We start from the raw sequence: 20347 nt of genomic DNA on the forward strand, positions 1-20347 counted from the left end.
GCAAAAATAAATAAATTCGTTGAGTGAGTCTTTAAAATGTGTGTTCCAACAATGTTGTCCAGTGTATATTGGCTACACCAATTACAAATAAGGAAATAGAAACAGAACATATTGCTGCATCGGTTGTGCGTTTCAGGTGCCATTCGGCTTCCAATCCACTTCAAGTAGCCGCAATCAGTCCAAATGAGGGTGAACAACCGCTCCACTGTTCCTATGCACAGAGTTCTATAAATCTCCCCCCATCGTGTTTGCAGATAGGCCCCTTAGATGGACTTTATGACTAAGAACCCAAGTGTTCAAAACCTGTCAGGGCACAGGTGCACAACTCTTTTGAAAGGGTTTGCAATTTTTTTTTATTTTAATTTATTATTTTTTAATCTTGGAAATTATGATTCTCTGCTACAAATGCTGGATTCCTAAGTGTTTTTTTCGGGTTATTGATTTCTGCACGAGGGCAGCTTCTCTGCACTTGTGAATAAGAACTTTAGTATTCTATAGAAGCGGGGGGGGGTGTCAACAATCATCGAATTAAAACAGTGTTTGCAAAACTGTTGCAAAACTACAACTCCCAGCATGCCCGGACAGCCTTTGGCTGTCCGGGCATGCTGGGAGTTGTAGTTTTGCGATGACTGGAGGCACATTGGTTGGGAAATACTGGACTATAGCAATACTACAAAGAACAAAACATAACTATTTAACAATGTTGGTGTAGTAGTAGTAGTGCTAACTAGAAGACAAACGTGACCTGCCAACATGTTTCACTCCACCAGGAGCTTCATCAGGGGAGAAGGGCTAGCAATACTTGTACTTTTGCAACAGCTGGAGGCACCCTGGTAGGAACACACTGCATTAAACATGTGGTCGAAGGAAAATACGTGTGCGTGAATAAAATGAACATCTTCAGGAAAACCCTCAGACACCAGACAAGTTACACCAGGTAAAATTATTTATTCAGTTACTGGTAATCGGACAAAACTATTGGGAGGAAAATATATATAGACTTTTACACCTCTCTCATGACCTTGGTCAATTTCTGGATCTTTGTTTTTGTGGACATGTCAATGTATTTGTCCCCAACGCTGACAACCATTCCTCCCAAGATTTCGGGGTCAGTCTGAAATAGGAAACACAGCATAAGATTACGGCATTGGAATCATCCAGGTTCGCATAGGATTATTATACAATACAAGTGGAATTAATTGATTAAAATCCCACATCCAGGTACCAAATAATTCCGTACAGAAAAGATGACTAAGTGATGTAGACACAGACATTATTGACTCTCCCTGTAAATTATGTAGCAAAAAAAGTCATTTACAGGTAGAGTTGGGGAGGCAGTACTATCTGTGCTTAAAGAGGTACTCCGCCGAAAAAACATCCTATCGAAAGGGACCCCCGCGATCTTCGGCCCGGCAGCGGCGGCGTCCGGAACACGGAAGCTTGGAGCTTCCAAGTTCATGACGTAATGTCAAGCCCCCTCCATTCATGTCTATGGGAGGGGGACGTGATGGCAGTCACACCCCCAACCATAGGCTTGAATTGAGGGGGTGGGGCGTGACATAGGGGACGGGGTTGTGATGTCCCGATACTCCGGCCCCATGGTCGTGAGGCTTCAGACACTGAGCCTCCAGCGCTGATGCAGCTGAAACAGGTGAGTGCTGCATGAGAGATTACAGGGTCCCAAGAGATCAGATTTCTTATCCCCTATCTTTTGGATAGGGGATAAGATGTCTTAAAAGAGACGCTCCGGCCCTAAGGGGTACTCCGGTGGAAAAAAATAAATAAATTCTTAAATCAACTGGTGCCAGAAAGTTTAACAGATTTGTAAATTACTTCTATTAAAAAATCTTAATCCTTTCAGTACTTATTAGCAGCTGAATACTACAGAGGAAATTCTTTTCTTTTTGAACACAGAGCTCTCTGCTGACATCACGAGCACAGTGCTCTCTGCTGACATGTCTGTCCATTTTAGGAACTGTCCAGAGCAGCATATGTTTATTATGGGAATTTTCTCCTACTCTGGACAGTTCCTAAAATGGACAGAGATGTCAGCAGAGAGTTCTGTGTTCCAAAAAGAAAATTTAATCTGTAGTATTCAGAATCTAATAAGTACTGGAAGGATTAAGATTTTTTTTTTATAGAATTAATTTAAAATATGTTTAACTTTCTGGCACCAGTTGATTTAAAATTATATATAATATATATATATTTTCCAACAGAGTACCCCTCTAATGACCAGGCTCTTTAAAAAAACTATTTTTTTTTTTACTGGGTCTCTTTAAATGGTAAATTTTCAACGCTTTTTCTGAGCGGAGTGCATTTGTCGACACATTTTTTTTGTGAAAAAAAAATCTAAAATTTCTGGCCTTTTAAAAAAATTTTATGGTGTTCACTGTGCAGTAAAAGTGATGTTACATTTATTCTGTGGGTCAGTACGATTATGGTGATACCCATTTTATATCGCTTTCTATGTTCTTTTTCCTTTTCTGAGCAAAATTCTTCTTCCATTCATTTTCCAACAGCCATAATTTTTTTATTTTTCGTCCGATGCCACTAAATGAGGTCTTATTTTTTGCGGGATGAGCTTTATTTTTTATTGGTATCTTTTTTTGCGATCCATACTACCTTTTGATTTTTTGGATTTTGCCATTTGTACCAGAATCGTCAATTTTTTTTTTTGACGGCGTTAACCATGTGGAATTATTTACATTATAGTTTTATAGTACACGTCATTATGGACGTGGCAATACCTATTATGTATATGACTTGGGTTTTTGATCTTTTTTTGATGACAATGCAGGTTTTTATTGGGAAAGTTTTTTTTTTTCCCCCCATACATGTATTGAACAACCTTTTATATTTTATTTTTCACTTTTTACAGGTAATACTATGCTCCAATACATTTGTACTGCAGCACAGTCTTCAAAGAGCTACTACAGAGAGGACAAACAGAACTTTAGCGGGGGAGAACTCAGCGGCCAGGGCACACACTAAAGTGACCCCTCGTTGGACTCCAGTTCACCCACACGATCACCCAGTATATTGTGACAGTTTTCCTTTAATGAAATTAGTGCTATTTATGCCTGCATCATTTATAGAGCGAGACAGTAGAGTCCCTACTATCTGCGCCTACGTTACATAACACAAGACTGCACTGCATCTCTACATATATTACAGACAGTACTGCCTCCATTTCCCTGAAGAAACAGGGAGGTAACCAAATTATACATCTTTCCCTGTAATTTATGTAGGCACAGATAGTGCTTTCTCTAGTCTCATGTGGAGTACTTCTCTCATAAAACCCCTAATATTTAGGTCCAATAAAAGGGGCACTCACCTTGGTCTCCAGTTTCAGTGATTCTCCCTTTGCAAGGAATCCATTGAGGGCAGCCTTTAATTCTGTCAGACTTGCTTCATCCAGAGGCTGGGAAGACATGGGGTATATAGTAAGTATGGTGGGTTATAGGGAAGACACTGGTCACATGACCAGACTGGAGGAGTCTGTTCACACACAATACTGAGAGCACAGGTTACAAAGCATCCATACAGGGGTCAGACACTTACAGAGGCCGTGGTGACAGAACACAACACCTCTCCTCGGTGAGCGCTCATCATTTTAGCGAATGCACCGATCACTTCTTGAGTATAGCGCAGGCGACCGTTCTCAGCCAGTAGATCTGAGGAGGGAAACAATGTCAATGCTTGAGATTAAAGGTCTGTTGTATATGGCTATATTTGGTATTTGTGTCATATGAACATTAAGTACAAGTCATAGGGAGTGCTCTCCCCACAATGCTGGTGTAGTTGTGTTAGTAGTAGAGTTAGCCCTACTCCCCTGATGATGCTCCTTGTGGAGTGAAACATGTTGGCAGGTTATGTATTGAAAAATTTTGCGCCCCCATATGGGCCAGTTTGTTACACATGATTGGTAATCAGCCAATCATGTTTTGTTCTAGTGGTATTGAAGTAGTTTTGGAGTTTTCACAACCAGGGTGCATCCAGCTGTTGCAAAACTACAACTCCTTGTTGCAACAGCTGGAGATTGGTTCGAACACACTGCCACAGACGCTAGAATTTCTATTAGCCATAGCGCCTAAGAGTGCATTCACATCATGATTTTGCCACTGTTTTGCATCAGTTTTTTTTGTGCAGAACAGATGCCCTAAAAACTGTATGCAAACGTGTGCTCTGAAATGAAACTTCATACGGTTTTAAACCATATGCGGTTTGAATTTAGAGGTCCGGTAGCATCAGTTTTTGTTTTAAAAATGTTTTCTTTTTGTTAACACTTTAGTGCAATAAAGTTCCAATTGTTTTATTTTAATTCCAAAAGGAAGTAGGGGTGGTTTGCCAAGAACAAGTAAAAAAATAAAAATAAAACACCCTATCCAAAAACCGTATGGCACTGTAGACACATCCGTTTTTCATTGGTCATGTACGGTTTTGAAGTAAAAAAAACGTACATAACCATATATATCTTGTTGCATCTGTTTTTGCATGAGATGTCTATATGTATATACACGTTTTTTCATACGGTTGTATTTGGTTTTCCTATACAAAACAGTATACGGTAACTGTATAGGGTCCGTGGAGCTGCCATTGAGAAAATTCGCCTCCCAGTTGTCCATTCCTGTAATGTGGACTACTGACAGCACAGTAATGAAGCGTTCGGCCCAGGAGAGAATCCTGGCCACTTCCACTATCGCTGCCCCACTGTGGGTCCTGCCCTGGTAATTTATATACGCCACCAGGCAACCGCCGAGCCGAGAAGTTCGTGACGAATTGAATCACTGTAACTTCACTCATCTCTATAAAGCATTGTGTTTTTATGTGAATTGCGGTTTTGGTCTCTGAGTATACAATCTATATCAGAGTGCAGGAAGAGGTTAAACTAGCGTTGTAAGGAGCCATAACACAGCAGTAGATAATGCAGGAAGCCGGACACTCACTGATGAAGTTGGAGGTGAGAGGGGAGAGCTTCTCTTTAGCCAGGAGATTAGTGATGGTCTTCTGCTTCAGACCACGCTTGATGTGGGGGTCTGTGATGATGAATGAGAACTTAGGATCCTTAATAAGAGTCTGGAAGAGAAAGGGTAAGGATTGTGTATGAGGACAGAGGTACAGACCCACTAGAACATGGAACAGTAATAGGAGGTCAGCGAGTTGGCCCCAATGTGCATGACACAGTTTTGCCTCTGTGCTTTGCATTAAAGCTGTTACGGTCATTTGAAAAAACTTTTGACAAGATATTGTGAGGCCGGGCTCTTCACTCCCTGGCCAATCTGATATTTTCACTTCATAGGTTTATGCAGTAAGAGAGTTTGATTTGACTGACAGCTGGAGAGTGAAGCGCGCTGCTGTGCACTTAACCGGCTTATGACTTGCTATTGTAGAAGGTCTTAGTAACACTTAACCCCTCAACGACCACATATTTACACTCGTGGCCGGCTCCTGTTATGTGAAGCGCGCTTCACACCCGGCAGGTCCTGGTTAGAGATGAACGAACTTACAGTAAATTCGATTCGTCACGAACTTCTCGGCAGTTGATGACTTATCCTGCATAAATTAGTTCAGCTTTCCGGTGCTCCGGTGGGCTGGAAAAGGTGGATACAGTCCTAGGAGACTCTTTCCTAGGACTGTATCCACCTTTTCCAGCCCACGGGAGCACCTGAAAGCTGAACTAATTTATGCAGGAAAAGTCATCAACTGCCGAGCTGAGAAGCTAGTGACGAATCGAATTTACTGTAAGTTCGCTCATCTCTAGTCCTGGTTGCTATCAGCAGCCAGGACCCGCAAGTAATACCGGACATCTCCAATCGGGCTGATTTCCGGTATTAACCCTTTAGACACCACAATCAAAGTTGAACGCGACATCTAAAAACAGGAGAAAAGTGTTGCCGTTAGCTCAGTGGGCTGTTCGGGACCACCGTGGTAAAATTGTGGCATCCCAAACAGTTGAGAGGACAGCGGGAGGCTTCTTACCTTGCTTTCCGCCGTCCAATCGTCGCTCTGCTGCTCCATGCCCGAGATCCAGGTTGGAGCAGCAGAGCACAGATAACACTGATCAATGCAATGCTATGATCAGTGTCTGCAATCAAGGTATTGCATGTTATAGTCCCCTATGGGGACGTCACTAGCCTCCGACGCTGTAAACAAAAGCGGGGAGATCGCAGGGGTCCCCAGCGGCGGGAACCCCATCTATCAAACATCTTATCCCCTATCCTTTTGGATAGGGAATAAGATGTCTAGGGGTGGAGAACCCCTTTAAGGCACAAACCAAGTGATGACTACGCCGATGTAGCCCTTGACATCCCCATAGACTGCAATCTATTCCACACAAGAATGACGATGTTCATACTTTTGGCGGATTCAGTTCCATTGTGCGCACTCCGCAGCAGACTCTTATTGACAGCAATGCAAGTCTATGGGAGGGGGCGTGACGACCATCACTCCCCCTCCTGTAGACTTGCAATGAGGGGGCATGGCCGTGACGAGCCTCCGCCCCGCATGTCATCTGGCACGGAGCAAAGTTCGCTCAGTGCATCGGATGTCTGGAGTGCCGCAGCAGAGATCGCCGGGGTCCCCAGCGATCAGACATCTTATCCCCTATCCAAAGGATAAGATGTCTAGGGGCGGAGTATGCCTTTCACCCTGCGAAAATACAGGCTAACACATCAGCCTTAACATTTGGGTCTCACACTGTACTTACAGATACTCTGTTCAGATCCTTCTCGACCTGATCAAGTTTCTTCTCCTTGGAAGCGGCAGAGTACAAAGCGGTAGCATAGCGGCCTTCCACACCGAACACCTGGATGGGCGGCTGAAAAGAAGAATTTTTTTTTTAAATAAATAAAAAAAATTAGCTTTAGCTTTTCCCATCCCAGTGTCATCTATTACATGTGGAGAGTCAGGACAATTCATCCTAGCACAGCGCAAATCAATACATACAGGACCCACTATTACTAGGTCCAGTAGAAGTTGTGGAAAAAGTAGGTACAGTTATCCCCCAACCTACGATCATTTCAACATACAAAAGCATCGTATCTCGGGGCCATCGCATAAACTGCTACCCGGCAGCGCAGACTGCTTCAGCTGCTGCAGGATAGCCATTTAAGGTGCCCCGTGTGCTCCAGTGAGTTTCACTCACCTGTCCCCGCCGCTCCGGACCATCCTCTTCATGCTCCGTTGCATGGCTGTCACTCTCAGTCATCCCGTCAACCGCGCACGCCATCCAGTCATCCAATAGAAGCGGCGTGCGCAGCGACGTGATGATTGCGATGGAGAGCGACAATCCAGGGCAGCGGTGACGTTGCGGAGCGGCGGGGACATGGGAGTATAACTTTCTATATTACTATTGCACGGATCCCTCAACATACGATGCATTCAAGTAACGATTGTTCATTTGGAACCAATTTTTCCAAGCTGGGGAGATTTTTCCAAGCTGCGCAGAGAAAGAGCGGTGTAGTTGCCCATAGCGACCAATCTGATCCCTTCTTTAATTTCCGAGGCCTTTTTAAAAATGAAAGCAGCAATATGATTGGTTGCTATGGGCAACTGCGCCACTTTTCCTCTACACAGGTTTTGATAAATCTCCGCCTTTCACTTTCAGTGGTGGGTTTCCTGTAATACAAATAGGCTTGTGTGGGTATAAACATAGAGGTGTAGCGTGCGCCAACATCATGGCGGCTGAGTGCGCTGCAGTACAAAAATAGCGCACCGCTGATCATGTTGGCAGACGCTTTATTAATTTAGCCACATGTGACTGGTGATGGTGTCTGTAGTGATGTCATACGGCAGCAGTGACCACGAGCTGCCTGCCATCTTTATGGATGGTACGTCACTAGTTGGCAGCAATCGGACACTGTGGTCACATGATCATCTACTTGGAAAAAAAAACACAAGACTGGCAATAAGTGGAGTCGTACATTATATTCGAATTTTTATTTGATAAAACCATTAAGGGGTACTCCTCTACCCCGGTGTACGAGAAACATTTAGTTCCGAACGTTGGGTGCCCAAGCCCCCTCAATGCAAGTCTATGGGGGGGGGGTGACAGCCAACGCCGCCGCCGCCCCCCCCAATAAACTTGCGTTGAGGAGCGGGACGTGACATCACGAGGGGTGTGGCTGTGATGTCAACACCGCCCCCCCCCCCCCTCCCCCCCACGTTCTGAACTAAATGTTCCGGACGCTGGGCCAGTGGAGTACCCCTTTAACGCAGCCTGGAAGTTACACCGCGGAGTGATGGCTTCACTTGATGCACACTTACCCTCACCAACTTGGCTACTGGTCTGGAGACACTTGTGCTGAAGGAGCGAACCTGTAATACAGAATAGAAGGGGAGGTCATGTCAGGGATATAGATTTCTGTATAAATATACTGACTCTACACCAGTTATTTCCAAACAGTGTGCCTCCAGCTGTTGCAAAACCAACTCCCAGCATGCCTTCGGCTGTCCGGGCACGCAGGGAGTTGTAGTTTTGCAACAGCTGGAGGCACACTGTTTGGAAATAACTGCACTGGTCTCCAAACTGTGGACCTCCAGCTGTTGCAAAACTACAACTCCCAGGATACTAGGACAGCTGTACGATAAGACACATCTCTCTGCAGATACCCCTAATGATATCTGCTCCTCATTCCATCTGCAATCTAAGAAGTGTTGTCATAGGGACGCAGATCTCCAACATGTCGTCAGAGTCTCCTCCACAGCTCTATGCCATAAGGAGCAAGTCAAGTTCACCAGCATGAATTGTACGTACACGGAAACATAGCATGATTGATCCATCTCCGGGAAGGGGTTGATTCCGGTAACCTATTCTAGAGTTTATTTTATTATTTATTTTATATTTATATTATATATATTTTATATTATTACTATTTTATATTTATAAATTTTATATTTTATATTTATTAATTAATTATTAATTTTATTTTATATTATTATTTTATATTTATATTCTTATTTTATATTATTGTTATTATTTTTCAATATTTGTTTGTAACATTATTTGTAATATTTACTTTTATTATTATTTATTTTTAATATAACTGATTGTCATTATAATATTTTTAAAAACAGAATATTCAGGATTATTTTTTAATGCCATTGCCTTGTATACCCTTTAAAGTGGTTGCAATGTCCCCTGCACTTCAAGGTGAGTGAGGGCTACAGTGACCTCAATGACCACCTGACAATTTTATTGGAACAGAGCTACAGCCATGAGACCATAAAGGGGTACTCCGGAGGGGGGAAAAAAAAAGTTGTGTAGTTCTTTCCAGTCTGACCACAGTGCTCTCTACTGACACCTCTGTCCATGTCAGGAACTGTTCAGAGCAGCATAGGTTTGCTATGGGGCTTTGCGCCTACTCTGGACAGTTCCTGACACGGACAGAGGTGGCATTAGAGAGCACTGTGGTCAGACTGGAAAGAACTACACAACTTCCTGTGGAGCATACAGCAGCTGATAAGTTACATAGTTAGTATGGCTGAAAAAAGACATACGTCCATCAAGTCCAACCAGGGGATTGAAGGGAAGGGTGTAAGGGGATAAGGGAAAGGGATGTAGTTTTATAATTCTGCATAAGCATGTTATTTAAGTACTGGAAGATTATTAAATAGAAGTAATTTAAAAAAAAAACGGTATAACTTTCTGGCACCAGTTCATTTGAAAACATTTATGCTGCTGAGAACAGCACAGCACCCCCCCCTCACTCACTCACTCTGGAGGAACCAAAAACTTACTAGAATGGGCTCTATACAACTATGGCATGTGAATGCACCCTCCCAAATTCACCACAAGGGCGGCGGTCACAGTAGTAGAGAATTGGCCAACATCTAAAAGTGACATAGGAATACAGTACATTGGGGCCGGTGTTCCTGCAATTGCTAGACCTAAATATGCTAAAATAACATTTTTGGGTACAATAAACCATAAATTAGTGAGGCTTTACCAGCAGCTTACAGACATCTCTACGCACCTATGGCTGCGGCAAAACTACAACTCCCAGCATGCCCAGTCAGCCTCAGCCTGCGGCAAAACTACAACTCCCAGCACGCCCGGTCAGCCTCAACCTGCGGCAAAACTACAACTCCCAGCACGCCCTGTCAGCCTCAACCTGCGGCAAAACTACAACTCCCAGCACGCCCTGTCAGCCTCAACCTGCGGCAAAACTACAACTCCCAGCATGCCCTGACAGCCTTCGGCTGTCAGGGCATGCTGGGAGTTGTAGTTTTGCAATAATAACATTGCACTACATACACAGGATATATACATTGCACGCTGCAGTCTGGCGAATGTCACTACACATAGGTCTCCTTGAAGGTGAACCTCACACATACACAGCCGCCATCTTTCCCTCCCCCTCAGTCTCTCCCCGTCTTCTCATTCCCCTGTCCCCTCCGCCTGTTATACCTTCATGGAGAACCTGCCCGCTGCCGCCGCTGCCATCTTCTCCTCCGGCCGCTGTCTAGGTCAAACCGGTGCCACCCACGAGTCAGAGGACGTCAGACGTCACTACGTACGTCACGCAAATGAAACCCCCGGCATTTACTTCCGGGTAATGCAGCGCGGGAGGGAAGAGTAAAAGAAAGGTTAGAACGCATGCGCAGCACTCGAGTACTGCCAGCTACGCGCATGCGCAATGGTAAAATAAAATGTATTTGAAATGATGTTTTAATTAGTTCTCCGCTTGTTTATTTTTTTATTTTTTGTGTGGGGGGATACGAAAATGCTCCACCAAAATGCCACATTCCCCGCATGGTGTTTTGTTTTTTTTATTAGCTAAATGTATTTGAAATGCTGTTTTAGTTAGTTTCCCACTTGTCAATCGGGAATTATTAAATTTGGCGTTTTTTTCCTTTAGTGATTTTCTTGGCTCAGCATGCTGAGACTATGGCTTTTTTTATGTTGTTTATTAAAGGGGTACTCCTTGAAAAACATTTTTTTTTTATATCAACTGGCTCCAGAATGTTCACCCCTTAACGACGCAGGACGTAAATGTACGTCCTGATGATGTGGTACTTAACGCACCAGGACGTACATTTACGTCCTGAGCATAACCGCGGGCATCGGAGCGATGCCGGCATCATGCTCGGCAGGTCCCGGCTGTGGATCGCAGCCAGGGACCCGCCAGTAATGGCGGACACCCGGGATCCCGCGGATGTCCGCCATTAACCCCTCAGATGCCGTGATCAATACAGATCACGGCATCTGCAGCATCGCGGTCACTTAACAGGATGATCGGATCGCCCACAGCGCTGCAGCAGCGATCCGATCATCCTGCACGGCAGACGGAGGTCCCCTCACCTGGCTCCGCTGTCTTCCGGGAGTCTTCTTCTCTGATCTGCCTTCCCGCAGACCAGAGCAGAAGATGACTGATAACCCTGATCAGTGCTGTGTCCTATACATAGCACTGAACAGCATTAGCAATTGAATGGTTGCTATAAATAGTCCCCAGGGGACTATAAGAGTGTAAACATAAAAGTAAAAAAATAAAATAAAAAAATGTGAAAAACCCCCTCACCCAATAAAAACGTAAATTCTCCCATTTTCCCTATTTTACCCCTAAAAAGTGTAAAAATAATTATTTTATATACATATTTGGTATCGTCGCGTGCGTAAATATCCAAACTATTATAATACAATGTAAATGATCCCGTACGGTGAACGGCGTGAACAAAAAAAATAATCCAAAATAGCTGCTTTTTTATAACATTTTATTCCAAAAAAATGTAATAAAAGTTTTGTATGAGAAAATATGGTATTAATAGAAAGTACAGATCACGGCGCAAAAAATGAGCCCTCATACCACTGCTTATACGGAAAAATTAAGAAGTTATAGGTCTTCAAAATCGGGGAATTTAAACATACTAATTTGGTTAAAAAGTTTGCGATTTTTTTTAAGCGCAACAGTAATATAAAAGTATATTATCATGGGTATCATTTTAACCCGTTAACGACGCAGGACGTATATTTACGTCCTGCGCCGGCTCCCACGATATGAAGCGGGATCGCACCGCGATCCCGCATCATATCGCGTCGGTCCCGGCACTCATCAACGGCCGGGACCCGCGGCTAATACCACACATCGCCGATCGCGGCGATGTGCGGTATTAACCCTTTAGAAGTGGCGGTCAAAGCTGACCGCCGCTTCTAAAGTGAAAGTGACCCGGCTGCTCAGTCGGGCTGTTCGGGACCGCCGCGGTGAAATCGCGGCGTCCCGAACAGCTGACAGGACACCGGGAGGGCCCTTACCTGCCTCCTCGGTGTCCGATCGGCGAATGACTGCTCCGTGCCTGAGATCCAGGCAGGAGCAGTCAAGCGCCGATAACACTGATCACAGGCATGTTAATACACGCCTGTGATCTGTGTAAAAGATCAGTGTGTGCAGTGTTATAGGTCCCTATGGGACCCTATAACACTGCAAAAAAAAAGTGTTAATAAAGGTCATTTAACCCCTTCCCTAATAAAAGTTTGAATCACCCCCCTTTTCCCATAAAAAAAATAAAACAGTGTAAAAAAAATAAACATATGTGGTATCGCCGCGTGCGTAAATGTCCGAACTATAAAAATATATAATTAATTAAACCGCACGGTCAATAGCGTACGCGGAAAAAAATTCCAAAGTCCAAAAAAGCGTATTTTGGTCACTTTTTATACCATTAAAAAATGAATAAAAAGTGATCAAAAAGTCCGATAAAAACTTCAGATCACGGCGCAAAAAATGAGTCCTCATACCACCCTGTACGTGGAAAAATAAAAAAATTATAGGGGTGAGAAGATGACATTTTTAAACGTATACATTTTCCTGCATGTAGTTATGATTTTTTCCAGAAGTGCGACAAAATCAAACCTATATAAGTAGGGTATCATTTTAACCGTATGGACCAACAGAATAATGATAAGGTGTAATTTTTACCGAAATATGCACTGCGTAGAAACGGAAGCCCCCAAAATTTACAAAATGGCGTTTTTTCTTCGATTTTGTCGCACAATGATTTTTTTTGCCGTTTCGACGTGCATTTTTGGGTAAAATGACTAATGTCACTGCAAAGTAGAATTGGCGACGCAAAAAATAAGCCATAATATGGATTTTTAGGTGGAAAATTGAAAGGGTTATGATTTTTAAAAGGTAAGGAGGAAAAAACGAAAGTGCAAAAACGGAAAAACCCTGAGTCCTTAAGGGGTTAATTGTATTGACCCAGAGAATAAAAAACATATGTCATTTTTACCATAAATTGTATGGCGTGAAAACAAAACCTTCCAAAATTTGCAAAATTGCGGTTTTCTTTTTAATTTCCCCACACAAATAGTATTTTTTTGGTTGCGCCATACATTTTATGGTAAAGTGAGTGATGGCATTACAACGGACAACTGGTCGCGCAAAAAACAAGCCCTCATACTAGTCTGTGGATGAAAATATAAAAGTGTCACAATCACACCCTATTGGTCCAGCCAAGACGCTAGAGAGAGTGTGATGGTGCAAGGGTTAAAGCCGCCAGACCTCTGGGTATCCACTACTAGTCCCAGCAAGTCACCAAATTAACCCTTAGATAAACGTGTTTCCACCAGAGCTGCCTTCAGAAAGGTGAGCTCATATATTTAGAGATCAAAGACCAGAGCTGATTAATTAAACATTTAATCTGATAAAAGGTATCACAGTGCTGACTATATAAAAATACAGAAACAAATGACATACAGGTATAAAAATATATAAAAGAGTTTAGCAAGGCAAGTTCAGAAAACAAAAGATGAAGTTCTTACAGCATGATGATATAGCAGTCCTTCTATGAGTCAGAGTCCAGCTCTTGTCAGCTTTTTGCACAGCCTTTAACAACAGTTGAGTCCAGCATTTTAAGTCTTATCTCCTTCTTTGGAGGGAAACTCCATCCCCCACTCCCCTCTGATCCCACCAGGTGGGGCATCTCTCTTCCTGACCCCTTATCTCTTTGATTATATGATGGAATTAGAGTGCATGACTTCAAAGGAGATACCAAACAAACAGCCAGACCCCCAATAAAATGCAATACACAAAAAACAAAGGATACACCGTCTGAATGACCCCTCACCCATGTCTTATAAAACATATGTATGTTTCCATAATCAGGCCTTGGGCCTGACACCTCCCCCTTAAGATGGAGACAGAGAGATACCGCCTCTCCAGGCTGATCTGTCTCCATTAACCATCTATTTCTCTTCTTAACACCACAGGCCCTGCATTCCCAGGCAAAGATGGCACAGAAGGGGCCTATTTCCTCATTTAGCTGCCTTTTCTTTGCAGCTAAGAGCTGTGAATTGATCTCTACTAGTGTTGCTCGCAAATATTCGCAATGCAAATTTTATTTGCGAATATCGCATATTCGCGAATATTCGCGAATATAGCACTATATATTCGTAATTACGAATATTCGTTTTTTTTTTTTTATGAATTATAATTTTTTTTTTTTCACAGTACACATCACAGTGATCATCCCTTTCTGCTTCCAGCTTGTGTGGTGTAAAGAAGGCTCTAATACTACTGTGTGAGACCGGTGTGCGCATTTTCGCATATGCGAAAATTTGCATATGCTAATTTTCGCATATGCGAAGTTTCGCTTATGTAAATTTTTGTATATACTAATTTTCGAATATGTAAATTTTCGCATACACGCATTTTCGCATATGCGAAAATAAATCGAGATTATTACGAATATGCGAATATTCGCAAATATATGACGAATATTCGTCCATATATTCGCGAATATTCGCGAATTCGAATATGGCTTATGCCGCTCAACACTAATCTCTACATCCTGAAGGGATCCCTGGCTCTTAGCTTCCTCCACTAGGTCTAGTAGGGGATCACTACCCAGCCCTTCCTCTGGTGCACTGCATACACTGAGTACCACCTCCTCAGGGTCATAGTATGCCATATTAATGTGGTACTGTCTCTGCTTCTGACCTTTCTCATCAAGAGCAACTACATATGTGGTGGGTTCTAGGCGCTGCAGAATGAGGAAGGGACCCTCCCAGGCGGCCTGCAACTTATTCTGCCTGATGGGGTTCAGAACCATTACCTTCTGTCCCACTTCATAGACCCGGTCCCTTGCATTGTGATCATACCAGTACTTCTGCCTGGACTGTGCTGCTGTGAGGTTGTCATGTACCAGTACAGTCAATGCCTGCCTCCTGTCCCTGAATCTCAGAACATACTCCACCACAGAAGTCTCAGGGGCAGGTAGCCCCCCTTCCTATTCTCCCCTAACTAAATCTAGGGCTTCCCGCACTTTGTGACCATATTATAACTCAAAGGGCGAGAAACCTGTAGGCTCTTGGGGTACCTCCCTGTAAGCAAATAACAGATGGGGTAAATACTTTTCCCATTCTCTGCCCTCTGATTCTACAAATGTTTTTAGGATTTGTTTCAAGGTGCCATTGTTACCGGACACTCTGTCCAACCAATGTAGAGGGTTGTGATCAGTTATGACAGTAAAATCCCTGCCATACAGGTATGGCTGTAATTTTTGCAAAGCCCAGACCACAGCTAGACATTCCTTCTCTATGACCGCATAGGCCACTCCCAAATGTCCTGCCAGGGGGGTCTCATGGGCCAACCTCAGCAGCTCTTTCCTGTACTGCCTAGGAACTACCAACTGCCTTTATCTCTCCTGGGCCCCTAGCATGCCTTTGGAAAGGGACTCCCAGTACAAGATATCATTTTCCCAATAAACCCGATGCCCCTCTGTGTCAACATCTGTATGCTCAGCACGTTGTCTCAGCCCTTCAAGGGAAGGGGCACTGCACAGAGCTTCCCGGAAATGCTAATTTCCCTCCCCCATCTTGGGGCATCAGGGAGCACATTTCCCCCAGGTGAACTAGCATCTCTACCTTCCTCTCCCTCAGTTCCAGACATAACAATGTTACAGGCATCATACACAGGGCTATCACTCCTTCCCTCCTCCTCCTTAGGCTCACAGGATTGGAACATATCACTCACTGCTGGTCCCTCATCCTTAAATGTCACCAGGGGCACACCAATCCCCCCCCCCTCCCAGCCCATCTCCACTAGGTTTTGGCATTGGCAATGCATTGTCACCACATTTTACAATACACCCCACTCCACTTTTGGAAAACATTACTGGTTCAGTCACAGGTAAACAATTATCAATCCCCTGCACTCCCTCCCAGTTACCACGTTTCACAACACACCCCATTCCACTTTTGGAAAACATTACTGGTTCAGTCACAGGTAAACAATTATCAATCCCCTGCACTCCCTCCCAGTTACCACATTTCGCAGTGTCTCCCAAAGTCTCGCACAGTACCTCAGAATGAACAGGGCTCTCTCCTAGCCCATCCGGTGTGCAGGTAGTGTCCTCTGGAGCATAATGACAGAGCATCCGACCCAAATCATTCCCCAGCAGAACATTAACAGGGATGTCCTCAGAGACCCCCACCTCCCGCAAACCTTTGCCTGTACCCCAATCCAGGTACACACGGGCCATGGGCACAGCAGGCCGCACACCTCCAATTCTTTTTAAAGCCATGGTTCTTCCAGGGATGATGCCTTCTGTATCCACCACTTCAGGCCGCACCAAGGTAAAGGAGGCTCCAGAATCTCGCAAACCCACTGTCACCCGGTCACCCACAGTTACACTCTGCAGGTTATCTGCTCTTTTCTCTTCTTCTTGTTGGGGCAAGTGGCACTCAGGTGCCCAATATTGTTGCATCTGTAACATCGGCGGGTGTCCCCCTGACCCAATGAGGCTCCTGTTTCTTTTGGGAATGATGGTGTCACGATGCCGGCTGGCAGGTAGTGGACCCTCTGTGCCAGAGAGGGATTGGCGTGGACCGTGCTAGTGGACCGGTTCTAAGCCACTACTGGTTTTCACCAGAGCCCGCCGCAAAGCGGGATGGTCTTGCTGCGGCGGTAGTGACCAGGTCGTATCCACTAGCAACGGCTCACCTCTCTGGCTGCTGAAGATAGGCGCGGTACAAGGGAGTAGGCAGAAGCAAGGTCGGACGTAGCAGAAGGTCGGGGCAGGCAGCAAGGATCGTAGTCAGGGGCAACGGCAGAAGGTCTGGAAACACAGGCAAGGAACACACAAGGAACGCTTTCACTGGCACTAAGGCAACAAGATCCGGCAAGGGAGTGCAAGGGAAGTGAGGTAATATAGGGAAGTGCACAGGTGAAAACCCTAATTGGAACCACTGCGCCAATCAGCGGCGCAGTGGCCCTTTAAATCGCAGAGACCCGGCGCGCGCGCGCCCTAGGGAGCGGGGCCGCGCGCGCCGGGACAGAACAGACGGGGAGCGAGTCAGGTAGGGGAGCCGGGGTGCGCATCGCGAGCGGGCGCTACCCGCATCGCGAATCGCATCCCGGCTGGCAGCAGGATCGCAGCGCCCCGGGTCAGAGGACGTGACCGGAGCGCTGCAGCGGAGGGAGTGAAGCGAGCGCTCCGGGGAGGAGCGGGGACCCGGAGCGCTCGGCGTAACAGTACCCCCCCCCTTGGGTCTCCCCCTCTTCTTGGAGCCTGAGAACCTGAGGAGCAGACTTTTGTCAAGGATGTTGTCCTCAGGTTCCCAGGATCTCTCTTCAGGACCACAACCCTCCCAGTCTACTAAAAAAAAATTTTTCCCTCTGACCTTTTTGGCAGCCAAAATTTCCTTGACCGAGAAGACGTCCGAGGAGCCGGAAACAGGAGTGGGAGGAACAGATTTGGGAGAAAAACGGTTGAGGATGAGTGGTTTGAGAAGAGAGACGTGAAAGGCATTAGGGATACGAAGAGAAGGAGGAAGAAGAAGTTTATAAGAGACAGGATTAATTTGACACAAAATTTTGAAAGGACCAAGATAGCGTGGTCCCAACTTGTAGCTAGGGACACGGAAGCGGACATATTTAGCGGAGAGCCATACCTTGTCTCCAGGGGAAAAAACGGGGGGAGCTCTTCTTTTCTTATCCGCGAACCTCTTCATGCGTGAAGAAGCCTGTAAGAGAGAATTTTGGGTCTCTCTCCATATAATGGAAAGGTCACGAGAAATTTCATCCACAGCGGGCAGACCAGAGGGCAAGGGGGTAGGGAGGGGGGGAAGAGGGTGACGGCCGTACACCACGAAAAATGGGGATTTGGAGGAAGATTCAGAGACCCTGAAGTTATACGAAAATTCGGCCCATGGAAGGAGATCTGCCCAGTCATCCTGGCGGGAGGAAACAAAATGTCGCAAATAATCACCCAGGATCTGGTTAATTCTTTCTACTTGTCCATTGGACTGGGGATGATATGCAGAGGAAAAATTTAATTTAATCTTGAGTTGTTTACAGAGAGCCCTCCAGAATTTAGACACGAATTGGACCCCTCTATCCGAGACAATCTGCGTAGGCAACCCGTGAAGACGAAAAATGTGTACAAAAAATTGTTTAGCCAACTGAGGCGCAGAAGGAAGACCAGGAAGAGGGATGAAATGTGCCATTTTGGAGAATCGATCAACGACCACCCAAATAACGGTGTTGCCACGGGAAGGGGGTAAATCAGTAATAAAATCCATACCAATCAGAGACCAAGGCTGTTCGGGGACAGGCAGAGGATGAAGAAAACCAGCGGGCTTCTGGCGAGGAGTCTTATCCCGGGCACAGATAGTGCAGGCTCGCACAAAGTCCCCAACATCCGTCTCCAGAGTCGGCCACCAATAGAAGCGGGAGATGAGTTGCACAGATTTCTTGATGCCCGCATGACCTGCGAGATGGGAGGAGTGACCCCATTTGAGGATTCCGAGGCGTTGGCGTGGAGAAACAAAGGTCTTTCCTGGAGGAGTCTGCCTGATGGAGGCAGGAGAAGTGGAGATCAGGCAGTCAGGTGGAATGATGTGTTGCGGAGGGAGATCAACTTCTGAGGCATCCGAGGAACGAGAGAGAGCATCGGCCCTAATGTTCTTATCGGCAGGACGAAAGTGAATCTCAAAATTAAATCGGGCAAAGAACAGAGACCACCGGGCCTGGCGAGGATTCAGCCGTTGGGCCGACTGGAGGTAGGAGAGGTTCTTGTGGTCGGTGTAGATAATAACAGGAAATCTTGATCCCTCCAGCAGATGCCTCCATTCCTCAAGTGCTAATTTAATGGCTAGAAGCTCTCGATCCCCGATGGAGTAGTTCCTCTCCGCTGGAGAGAAGGTCCTAGAGAAAAAACCACAAGTGACAGCATGCCCGGAAGGATTTTTTTGTAGAAGAACAGCTCCAGCTCCTACTGAGGAGGCATCAACCTCCAATAGGAAGGGTTTGGAAGGGTCAGGCCTGGAGAGCACGGGAGCCGAAGAAAAGGCAGACTTGAGTCGTTTAAAGGAGTCTTCTGCTTGAGGAGGCCAGGACTTGGGATCAGCATTTTTCTTGGTTAAAGCCACGATAGGAGCCACAATGGTAGAAAAATGTGGAATAAATTGCCTGTAATAATTGGCGAACCCCAAAAAGCGTTGGATAGCACGGAGTCCGGAGGGGCGTGGCCAATTTAAGACGGCAGAGAGTTTGTCTGGATCCATCTGTAGTCCCTGGCCAGAGACCAAATATCCTAGAAAAGGAAGAGATTGGCATTCAAACAGACATTTCTCAATTTTGGCATAGAGTTGGTTGTCACGAAGTCTCTGAAGAACCATACGGACATGCTGGCGGTGTTCTTCTAGATTGGCAGAAAAAATTAGGATATCGTCCAGATATACCACAACACAGGAGTATAACAGATCACGAAAAATTTCATTGACAAAGTCTTGGAAGACGGCAGGGGCATTGCACAGTCCAAAGGGCATGACCAGATACTCAAAGTGTCCATCTCTGGTGTTAAATGCCGTTTTCCACTCGTCCCCCTCTCTGATGCGGATGAGGTTATAGGCGCCTCTTAAGTCCAATTTAGTGAAGATGTGGGCACCTTGGAGGCGATCAAAGAGTTCAGAGATGAGGGGTAAGGGGTAGCGGTTCTTAACCGTGATTTTATTAAGACCGCGGTAGTCAATGCAAGGACGTAGGGAGCCATCTTTTTTGGACACAAAGAAAAATCCGGCTCCGGCAGGAGAGGAGGATTTACGGATAAAGCCCTTTTTTAGATTCCCCTGGACGTATTCGGACATGGCAAGAGTCTCTGGGGCAGAGAGAGGATAAATTCTGCCCCGGGGTGGAGTGGTACCCGGGAGGAGGTCGATAGGGCAATCATAAGGCCTGTGAGGAGGTAGAGTCTCAGCTTGTTTTTTGCAGAAAACATCCGCGAAGTCCATATAGGCCTTAGGGAGACCGGTTACTGGAGGAACCACAGAGTTACGGCAAGGGTTACTGGGAACCGGTTTTAGACAGTTCTTGGAACAAGAGGACCCCCAACTCTTGATCTCCCC

The 20347-nt window shown here is 45.3% G+C and overlaps 1 protein-coding gene across 1 annotated transcript; it reads right to left on the reverse strand.

The window, feature by feature from the left end:
* Positions 1-924: 924 nt before the first annotated feature.
* On the reverse strand, positions 925-10548 carry ATP5PO (ATP synthase peripheral stalk subunit OSCP). Its single transcript, XM_056559570.1, has 7 exons — positions 10412-10548; positions 8269-8319; positions 6710-6820; positions 4950-5079; positions 3565-3677; positions 3338-3424; positions 925-1114 (listed from the first exon to the last, which is right to left on the reverse strand). The coding sequence occupies exons 1-7, from the start codon at positions 10445-10447 to the stop codon at positions 1004-1006; spliced, it is 639 nt and encodes a 212-aa protein (XP_056415545.1). The 5' UTR covers positions 10448-10548; the 3' UTR covers positions 925-1003.
* Between the last annotated feature and the right edge of the window lie 9799 nt (positions 10549-20347).

Source organism: Hyla sarda, chromosome 2 (assembly GCF_029499605.1).
Source record: "Hyla sarda isolate aHylSar1 chromosome 2, aHylSar1.hap1, whole genome shotgun sequence".
NCBI lineage: Eukaryota > Metazoa > Chordata > Amphibia > Anura > Hylidae > Hyla > Hyla sarda.

Bases quoted from the DNA above. Each gene is read 5' to 3' on its own strand.
- ATP5PO (XM_056559570.1), bottom strand. From the start codon at position 10,447: ATGGCAGCGGCGGCAGCGGGCAGGTTCTCCATGAAG. The intron at 3,425-3,564 runs GTAAGTGTCTGA...ATGTCTTCCCAG, and splicing joins GTTCTGTCACCACGGCCTCT to CCTCTGGATGAAGCAAGTCT. The intron at 1,115-3,337 runs GTGAGTGCCCCT...TTCCTATTTCAG, and splicing joins CACTGAAACTGGAGACCAAG to ACTGACCCCGAAATCTTGGG.